General features: G+C 38.0%; 1 protein-coding gene and 1 pseudogene across 1 annotated transcript; both read right to left on the bottom strand.

The window, feature by feature from the left end:
- Positions 1 to 1,176: 1,176 nt before the first annotated feature.
- LOC133696230 (probable histone H2B.1) lies at positions 1,177 to 1,828 on the bottom strand. Its single transcript, XM_062118353.1, has one exon. It carries the CDS (start codon positions 1,715 to 1,717, stop codon positions 1,298 to 1,300), a length of 420 nt encoding a protein of 139 aa, XP_061974337.1. The 5' UTR covers positions 1,718 to 1,828; the 3' UTR covers positions 1,177 to 1,297.
- Positions 1,829 to 3,418: 1,590 nt separating this feature from the next.
- Positions 3,419 to 4,885, bottom strand: LOC133696460 (uncharacterized; annotated as a pseudogene).
- Positions 4,886 to 10,954: the final 6,069 nt, after the last annotated feature.

Raw genomic sequence — 10,954 nt, 5'->3', positions numbered from 1 at the left:
AGTGAAGAAGAAGTCAGGTAAACTCTGTCGTTGTAAGAAAATGGGATGCACTGAACAAGCCCTGGTCACACGAAGAAACCTTTGAATGCATTACAGGTAAAATCCAAAGCACTTTAAAAAAATTATTAGTATAAAAATTATAGTTGTTTCTTACTATATAAAAATTCAAATCAATAGTTTTAAAATTAATAAATTGAATTTCATCAGTATAATAAATTATTTTATTGGAAGGGATCGAATATTTGTTGTCATTGAAGCTTTTGCATTGTTTTAAAGTGGCAATATTCGAATTGTTTTGTCGAGAATAATTTTTTGAGTTTCCTTCCACCAAAGTCTATATGAGGAGCAAAGGAGGTACAAACGGGAAACCTCAAACCAGTCTCTATACTATATATTTATTCTCAATTCAGTCTAAGAACAAAATAGTATCTCAGATTGTTCCTTCCACCAAAGTTTACTAATATTTTCCTTCTAAAATCTTGCATATTTCATGGCATAAGAAAACATTATAGGCTGGGAAACAGGTAAATAAAATTATTAAAATCAAGACGGGTGAAATTGAAAAATATTAAAATATTTTGGATCAATTTGAAAAAAATACCTTGTTTTGAGACTTGATTTGGGAACTGGAAATACATTAGGGGCTTCCTGGTCAACCTGTGCAAATGAGCCAGTCCGTCCGTGATGGAGGAAAGTGCTCGTCGTGCACGATATGTTAGACAAATTACCTTCGTTGTCCATATTTTAAAATAGGAATAATTACAGTAATGTTTCTCAAAATCTGATTGTTTGAATAAACAATGGCATTGGAATGGAAAAACAGTGAGTGAAAAAAAAATCTCATTCTATGTGAAAATATTCCTACCATTCTTGATGATCCCAGTTTTGATTTTAACTTTATGGTTCAAAAAATATTTATTTATTTTTACTCCTAAAAATATAAAATCGTCTAAAATTTGCTCATGATCAATTTGATTTGGCATCAACTTGATGTCTTAAAAGCAAAGGTATAGATACAATAAACAAGAACTGCTAATTAGATTACTGATCACAGTTTAGCTTCATTTCGATTAACAAAAAGTTATAAGCCACATGAAATTAGCTTTCGGATTCAGAACTTGAGAGACGTCAAGAAACATAGCCAAAATCATTGAAAACCAGTGATAAAAAAGCCAATTTATGAACTAAATTAAAGTTTCATTAAATTTTGTTCAGATCAGAATCCAAACAACCTTTACATCACACACAAAGACCAACTCCGCAAAACCCACAAAAGACCCAAACAAACCCTATCCACCTAAGAGCTAGTGAACTTGGTAACGGCCTTAGTCCCTTCAGAGACAGCATGCTTAGCAAGTTCTCCAGGCAAAACCAATCTGACAGCAGTCTGGATCTCCCGAGAAGTAATGGTAGGCTTCTTGTTGTACCTAGCGAGCCTTGAAGACTCTTGAGCGAGCTTCTCAAAGATATCATTGATGAAACTGTTCATGATACCCATTGCCTTGCTCGAGATCCCAATATCAGGGTGTACCTGTTTCAAGACCTTGAAGATATAGATCTTGTAGGTCTCAACGCTCTTCTTTGCCTTCTTCTTCTTCTTTTCGCTCACTCCTTCTTTGGGCAACTTCTTCTCGGCTCTGGGCTTCTTCTCCGCTGGGGCTTTCTCTGCTGCGGCAGGCTTCTTCTCGGCCGGCTTCTTCTCTGCCTTGGGAGCCATTTTGGATTCCTGAAAATGTGGGACTAAGAAGGAATTTTTTTCTTCTTCTTTTTAAGAGAAAAATTGGGGGATTACTTCTTTTGAGAATTATTTATGAGGATAGGATGGTTGTAGTTTGTGGTGTGTTTATGTAAGGAGAGGAGGTGAGTGGTGATTGGCTGGTTTTTGGGAGACGCGGACTGGTGACGTGGATGGTTGGATTTGAAAGGATTTAAATAGACGGTAAGAGATTGTGTTTTTGCATTTTGGAGACCGGGGTTCTTAAAAGTTGAAAGTTTTGGTTTTTTTTGAAAATTTTCGGGTTTCGCGGGTTGTGTTTTTAAAATGGGTCAGGCCTGGATTCATCATGCAACACTCCTAAGTCCAGTAGTTTAACAAGCCTGTTTCATCTTCTGTCCCGACGTTTGTTTGCCTAAACTAATTTAGGAATAGGCCTGCGGTCTGTTCAGGTAGTTTTTGTAATTATAATTTTAAAATAATATATATATATATATATATATATATATTTGGTTAATTAAAACTGCATGCAAAATAAATAAAACATATTCTCGTGAATAAAAACCAGATTATTTTAGCTTACTAATGTTTTAAATATAATTACATGTGGGCTCAATGCAATGAGCATAGATTATTCATTTAATCAAACAGTTTTTTCCCAATAATTAAAAAAATGATTAAATATAATTTAATTATTAAATAATTTTTCAGTCCTATTAAATATAAGCTAAGTATAAAATAGTTAAAATTATCAATATAATTTAATTTCATAGATATTTTAAAAAATATAATTGAATTTAATTAAATAATTTAGTATTTTATTCTAAACATAAAAAATATGATAAGTTCTTGACTGTGATAAGTTACTAATGTAGTTTGATTCTAAAAAAGTTGTAAATGAATTGAGCTAGTTTGCTAATAAAAATAGACTTTTAATTTAATGGTTAAATCAAGTTGAAGATTTTGTGAACATATTTTACAGGAATTGGTTGATGTTGTTTTCTAGTCAAATTAGATTGGAAAGTTGTTATTTTAATTTTTGAATTTCTTTTCTTTTTAAATAATCATTTATTTTGAAATTTATTAATTAATTAAGTCAGTTTAGTCTATCATTTTTTAAAAAAATCATACGTTATTAAATCAAAATTCTGTTAGCAGTTTATCTGTAATTTTAAAATTACACCTTTATAAAACCATATGTCTTACTTTTCACTGTGGACTCGTCATCTCTGTACTCCTGAAAACCACCGTCGCCCATTATCGACTGTCTTAGCTGCAGTACAAGTTTCGCGAGTTCAGCTTCAACGTCGGCATATTTAAGGCTCATGTCGAAGTAGCGCCTTCTACTACTACATCTTGAAACTCCGGCTGAAGTGACGATATCTTGCCCTCGTATCCGTCTCCTTCTACTACTACATCTTCATCCATCAACCTGAAGTCCATCAGTTAACAAACCGAAACAGAGGCAGCAAATAAAACATATAAAACATAGTGAACTAGACTTGACTGTTATCCCATAGTAACACTTCTAAATCACTTGCCTCCTCTTTCTTCATTTGGTTAGAGATTATGTTCAATTTAATTATTTGTCATCTAAATAGTTGCATGCATAAACTATTTTCAATTAAACATGATATATAATTAATTGCTGGTACTGACCTGTGAGAATTTCAATTCACCAGGAGTAGAAGTAGTCATGTTACTGGATCCAGGACTAAGAGGGAAGGCTTGCATCATTGGATTAGTGTTGATCGTTTTCTTCTTTCCTCTGTCTCAGCTCCGCTTTAAGTGCCTGAGTTCTCTTCAGGCACTCTTGCTTTTCCTCTTCAAGGTATCTCATCTTCCTCTGGGATTCATTATTTGCTCTCTTCACCCGGGCAAGCTCATTTTCAGCTCAGCATCCTGGGCACCTATTGCTTTTCTTGCAGTTAAATCCCCTTCCAGTCGAAAAAGCTTCTCCTCAAGGGAAACTTTATCATGTCTGCAGTCTCCTAATTCAGCAATAGCTCTCTGCATGTCAGGAATCTCTTGCATAGACAGGATTTTCTCAGCCTTCAGTTCCTCGTTATCCCCTGATAAAATATGCAATGAAGATTCAAGTTTTTTATTTTCAAATTTGACCTCATTAAGTGATCTTTTAAGATCCGGAATCTCATCTTGAAGCAGTGATGTTTCCAGTAATTGGATCCTAAGGCTGGAAGTTTCTTCTGTAACTTGTTGCTTCTCACATGCAGAAACTTTAAGTTTTAATTCCAGCCCCTTAACAATGCTTTTATGTTTCTCTACTATGGATTTGACATCTTCTAACAATTCAAATAGCTTTTAATAATCAGCAATCAGAACTTCCTAGTTTTGTTTGGAAGCAGCAAGTTCATGCACAACTCTAAGTGCTTTAATCTCTGATTCCATCTGGAGGGAACTGAGGTTGCTCTCAGATAATTCAAGTTTTCCATGTAATTCTTGCAGAGAATCTTCCAGCATAGCTTTATCTGATCGCAATTGAGGCACTTCAACCACAGCTAATTCTGAAGTTGTACTTTACTTTTTGTCATGAGTTGCTGTTCGGTCAGATATGCAATCTCTCTTTGAAGATTCCCAGCTTCAACTGTCTTCTCTAAATGAATCTGATTCAGAATGCTCTCTTCCGTTGCAAGTTTCGTTTATATTTATTATTTTCTTGAAGAAGCTAATCAAGTTCTACACTAAGGGCTAGCTATTAATTCGAGGCAATTTCTTCCTGCAGCAAAATATGTTTACCTTCAAGATCTTCTACTTCCTTGGACATATCAGGAAAAAAATAATTCAGAATCCCTTAGCTCAGCTACCAAGACTGTACAATGCTCATGTAACTCCATCTTTTGCTTCCTCAGTTCTGCATTTGATTTCTGAAGCAAACTGCATTCTTTGAAAAGACTTTCAGCATTTGCATGTCCTCAGCTTTTGCTTCCTATCAACCTTTTGTGCCTCCATTTCACTTTCCAATATTCTCATTTCTTCTCGGAGACTCGTATTACGAGGTTCTAAATTATGCAATTCCACGAGGTTCGATTCCCTATCGTTGGACAAATATCTTAACTGTTCTACCAGCCACATATCCAGCTCTGACAACTTCTTCTCTAAAATTTCCTTGGCTAAAGCCTGCAAACCCAAGCTACTACCAAGCACCGTCATTTCATTTCATAAATCATCCAAGCATTTAGAGGCCATAGTGCTTTCTCTTAGCGTAGCTTCCATATTTTTCTGCATCCGTTGTTTCGCATTCTGAAGATTAGAAATCTCAGTTTCTGGCCCCATATCAGAACTCCTAAGAGTATCCGTCTCTTGTTCCTTCGAAGAATTAAGCGTGATAAACTACCGTATCTTTATATCTCGAAAGAATGATAAACCGTCATGTATTTCTATTTAGAATAATTATTTATAATGATATAATAATTTTTCTGTCATATATAGAATTTATTATCCTTATTGTTTTATTAATAATATATAAGAGATATATCTTTCATTAATATCATTAAAATCAGAGAACTTTCTAATCATTTTTTTATCTAAAAATAACAAGATTTAAAAGGTATAAATATATCCAAACCATTCAAGTAATGGTTCAAAACTTTTGATCTCTTAAAATAAACTTATATACATTTTAGAGCATTAACACACTTAAAATTTAAAAACAAATATCTTAAGGTTCTTTTAAATTATTTATTGTTTCAAAATATTTATTGTTTTTCCCATAAATATAATAATTTTATAATTGGAGAGTCTTTAAACCTCACGATTAAAACTATTTTTGCAGATATTTAAACTTTTATCATGAGCCTAAAATTCATTAGACAAAAAAAATTTCAAAGTATTTAAATTATTAATTAACCATAATTTCAAACAATAAATAACTCATTATTTAAATATCTTGAATTTTGAAACATCAACAACTTCATTTTCGAAAGAAGCAGATTTTCCTTCAAACAAATCTTTTAGCTGGACGAAACTGTTCAAAATAGGCTTTGGTTACTCATTTTGATTAAACAAATCTGTAGCATTTGAAATCACGGATTTACTGAAAGCAGAACTAGATTTCCCACTTGTAGGCGAACAAAGATCATACTTTTTCTTCTTCACATTCGCTAAACATGATTGAATGTGTTCCTGCAACTTAGATAATGTTTTGGCCATTTCAGCGGCAGCATGCATGTGAGTCGAAAAGCTTGACGTCTGTACGGATGTTTGCAGGATGGTCATTGGCCCTGGTTTCCATTTCTTCATGACGTTCTAACTGTTCTTGTACTGTATCAATCTCAATTTCTTTTCGTTCTAACTGTTCTTGTAGACTTACGATAGATCTGTGTTAGGTTGGTTGCCATTAATGTACAACAACCATTGACAATTGCAGCAGCCACCATTGTCAAAGAAGATGGCTGCAATGGTGGGTTGTTGGTGGCAGCCAACAACCAATGGCTAATGTCAAAGTTTGGTAAGTTTGGCAGCCACCATTGATGACAAAAGAGCAAGATGAGCTGCCATAGATGCCTATAAATAGAGGCATACATTAGAGAGCAAAATGAGAGAGTGAGAGTTGTGAGAACGTGAAGAGAAGAGAAGAAGAGAGAAAGAGGGGCTGCAATGGCAGCAGCCTTGCTGCCATTGCAGCAGCTGCAAGTGCAGCAAGAGAGTTGATGAGTTGAGTAGAGTGGATGTAATCCTCCTCCTCTACATGTATTTATTGTATCCTTTCTCTATCTCTAATAAAATAGACCTCTCCCGTGGATGTAGGCGATTTGCCGAACCACGTAAAATATTGTGTCAGTGTGCTTAAGCCTCCAATGGGCAAATATCAGTACATCACCGGTCGGAATTTCCCAACAATTGGTATCAGAGCTGATGGTTTAAAGTGGTGTTTGATTTTTGCTCAAAATTGAAAGTTCTCAAAATGGTGTTTTGACCATACCACTATGTAGAGGAGGCCGAGACGAAGCCACTGGTGAAAACGGCGTCAAAATCGGACGTCGGAAAACGGCCGCACGGGCCGGCAAAGAGACTGCCCAGTCAGCGTGCCACGTCAGCGCCAGTCAACAGACACGTCAGCGCCAGTCAACAGACACGTCAGCGAAAGTCAGCAGACACTTCAGCGACGGTCAACAGGCACATCATCGACCAGTCAGCAGACACGTCAGCAAAGTGGGACCCACCCGCCACATCATCAGTCGCGAGCCGAGCCGAGTGAGCCGAGCCGAATTGGAGCCGAGCCGAGCCGCGAGCCGAGGGACAGGATTCAGTGTAGCTGATCCTATGTGCAACCGGATCTGAGATTGAATCTGAGCCGTTGATCAGGCCAGAATTGTTTTTGATCAAATCTTAGCCGTCTGAAGTGCGATTTGGACGATTTCAGACTTGTTTCCAGCTAATTTGATCGTTCCGGATGCAATGGTACGGTCCGATCGTTGAGATTTGAGACCGAAAGTGGTGGTGGTGAATTATTAACGAGAGATTGCCCGATCAGGAGGCATCTGAAGGTCATCATGGTGGTCGTTGAAGAGAAGAAGAAGAAGGTGCACATGTTTACCCAATTACATGTGCTAAAACTGCTAAGTGGGGAGAATTTTAATTGCCTTGAGGGAAGGCAAAATTGGGACACTCTAGACACCTGATCATGTGGATAATTTGAGGTGAAGAGTGGAAATTGACTAAGACCAATCTTGACGAATCTAAGAACTGGTAGTCTCGCCAGATGTTGAGAAATCATGTATTAAACCAGTATATTCCAGATCACTTGTAAAGGAAAGCCGCAACAAAGCTAGCAAATGGTTGTATATACGGAAAGACAGTACGATGGATAGATATGGCCTGAGAAGTTCTGTCTAGGAGATTGGGTTTTAAGCGGGACCAGTGTGACCCCTCCAATCTTTCCTGGGAACTTGCTTAGTGGAAGGATTATCCATACGGTACTATTTTCGTATATATAGCAGTTTGTAATGAAACGGTTGAAGACTAGCAAGATAACGGCACAAGAGATCAGTTGGGTTCCGAAGGTTCAAGGATCTGATGAAGTGGTGATTTCTCCAAAGAAGTTAGATTCGGTGACTGTGATTTCTCGAGAGGAGAATTGATGAAGACCCTGATAATGGAAGAGAAATAGAAAGGGGATAAAGATTGGCACCCTATTTTGACTTGGACAGATGTTGTGATAGGATGAGCTGCTGTCAAACATAAGCAAGGAATAGGGAGAAATCTGGAGAACATAAATTGCACGAGGGCACGCAGAGATTGTGCACGAGTACCCGTAGGATCCAACGAGGTACTATTTTTTAGACAACAGGTGCAAGGAGAAGAAGTGTTCCCAGATGAAGCTCAGAGCAAAGACTGTTAAAGTTTGTACAACAGGAAGTCTCTTATGCTCTTGATGAAGACAACAGGCGAAGACCTTTCCAATGCATGCAAGGATGGAAAGAGAGCTGTTGCAGAGGCACCTAATTGAGGGGGTGCAAACGCCTGTGATAAAAGGCGACCGCCTATGACGAAAGGCGAAGACACCAAAGAGAGTTGGTGTAGGTGGAGCTGTCAAGCAGAAAGGCATAGAAGCTCCAAACATAGAAATCGAGGTAGAGGATTGCGAGGAGTATACCGCAAGTTTCTCTTTCTATGTGATTAGTGGCAGCTATCTCTCCCATAGTGCACATGGTGGTAGAGAATTCTGGAGCCACTTTGAAGCATCTCAGCTGAAGGAGGATGCGACCACCTATGAAAGGTGAAGACACCTTAGATGGAAGGTGTGTGAGGGCCGTGATAGAAGCCCAAGTTTAGACCGCCGCATGACGACGAGCGGAGACACCTAAGGAGAAGGTGTGTGGGCCACGATGTAGGCCCAGTTCAGAACAACCCCAGAGCCAATGTGATGGCTAGATATGAGTGGACAGGTTTATAGCCAATGAAGTGGCTATGATGAGTATGGAGACAAATGCAGGATTGACTTTCATGGATATTGCCCCCATGCTAAAGATCAATGAGCTAGAAGACATTTGCCTTGGACAATAAGTGTGTGACTTGTGGAGCATTAAGACGCGGCTGCTATGAAGAAGCAGAAGGGCATGCGCAGGTTCCGAGCACGAGTTGACTCTTGTCAAGGTGGTGAGCTCGGTAATGGCATTGTAATACTCAGAGTATGAAGACATATATGGATCAACCTTTAATGGGCTGCCCCCATAGGTGAAGGTGGAGAGCTACCTGGACTCTTACGACTAAGAGCGAGAGACTCACGGAGAAGTAAGGCGTGGTTCCTAGGGTGGAACAGAGGGCAGGCGCAACTCCTGGATGAGTAGACTCTTGGAAGAGTGGTGAGCTCGTGATCATATTAAGATACTCAGATAATGACTGTCGCACTTGAAAAAAGAAATTTCCGTTTGAGGGGGTGTTGTAAGCCTTGATGTAAGGCTTGATGAATCATTCCGGACCGAGCATGGTTGATACGCTCGAAGGGGAATGTTGTGTTCCAGAGACAAGCGTTAACACTCTTCAGATGTGAAGTGGCAGACCATCTGGTTGTAGTGATCCTTTTGTGTGAGAAAAGGTGTGCTTTGGTAACTCTGATGATTGAAAGGTTTGGCGAGTACCTGTAAACTCGGCCACAGACGCTCTCAGAATGGTAAGCTTGGAAGAGCTGCAAGATGCAAGCCTGTGCTGAAGAAGCAAGAAGACAGTTGCCCCACATGAATGGCAAAGGGGGTGATTGTTAGGTTGGTTGCCATTAATGTGCAACAACCATTGACAATTGCAGCAGCCACCATTGTCAAAGAAGATGGCTGCAATGGTGGGTTGTTGGTGGCAGCCAACAACCAATGGCTAATGTCAAAGTTTGGTAAGTTTGGCAGCCACCATTGATGACAAAAGAGCAAGATGAGCTGCCATAGATGCCTATAAATAGAGGCATACATTAGAGAGCAAAATGAGAGAGTGAGAGTTGTGAGAACGTGAAGAGAAGAGAAGAAGAGAGAAAGAGGGGCTGCAATGGCAGCAGCCTTGCTGCCATTGCAGCAGCTGCAAGTGCAGCAAGAGAGTTGATGAGTTGAGTAGAGTGGATGTAATCCTCCTCCTCTACATGTATTTATTGTATCCTTTCTCTATCTCTAATAAAATAGACCTCTCCCGTGGATGTAGGCGATTTGCCGAACCACGTAAAATATTGTGTCAGTGTGCTTAAGCCTCCAATGGGCAAATATCAGTACATCACCGGTCGGAATTTCCCAACAATCTGCACATTTAATCTGCAAAATGATCGGTGAAAAGTTCTTAGCTAATAATTTCCTTCTTTCTCAGCTCCTCTTCAAGGTTGCATGTCTGGGATCTCAATTTTCTAACCTTCAGATTTTCTTCTGTAAGCTCACTGCAATCTCTCTCAACGAAGATTTAGAAACTTTTGGCAGTAAGGTTTGCCAAAATGTTCGTGTTTATCAAGTGTTTCTCATCTCTTCATGCCCTTTTACAAAGATCTGAAGTGGGAAACATGGATTTCAATAAAAATTCTGCAATCAATTAATAAACAACCAAGCAATCACAAAATAGCAAAGAATCCACTGCAACTGATCCCTAGTAAAATGGTTCCATAGTTACACTTCTTTAACGGTAACGAAATTAACCGTAACCTCTCTCGTATCATGGAAACTGCAAACATAGTTACACTTCAGATGGTTACATTTACATACATCCTAATCACATCAATGCCGATAAATTATCATCAGAGTAATCAATTCATCGTATCATGGAAACTGCAAACATGAAGAGACATTCATCAATCTCTCTTTTTTTTTTTTTTCAAATGTAAGAATATATTAAGATCAAAAGTAACTATGATATTCATCAATCTCTTAATTTGCTTTGATATGGTAGTATATTTAATTGGAGCATGTTTGCATTTCGTTTAGAGAAATTCTTCGGTGTACCGGGAATTATACTTCTCCCTCTACAAAAGCATGAGATTCATGAATTATTTTTATAGCGGCTCTTGTATTCTTAAGAGAAAGGTGGAGTAAAACTCCTGATATGTCTAATAATTTCTCCTTATTTGTGCTTTTCTACTTTCTTTTTCTATAGCTTTCTAATCCTTTTTTTCTTTTTCATTTTTTACAATTTAAATTCTTTGTCAAGAACATATCATTCATGTTCAAGAGGAAATATGTTTCATTACTTTTGGAATTAAATCCTGGTTGACAGAGTGTAGAACATGTATATGTATTTACTAGTTAAGCTGTTTCT

Source organism: Populus nigra, chromosome 6 (assembly GCF_951802175.1).
Source record: "Populus nigra chromosome 6, ddPopNigr1.1, whole genome shotgun sequence".
NCBI lineage: Eukaryota > Viridiplantae > Streptophyta > Magnoliopsida > Malpighiales > Salicaceae > Populus > Populus nigra.
Note: the sequence above shows the minus strand (reverse complement) of the source record. Positions and strands in the feature narration are given on the sequence as shown.

Bases quoted from the DNA above. Each gene is read 5' to 3' on its own strand.
- LOC133696230 (XM_062118353.1), bottom strand. From the start codon at position 1,717: ATGGCTCCCAAGGCAGAGAAGAAGCCGGCCGAGAAGAAGCCTGCCGCA.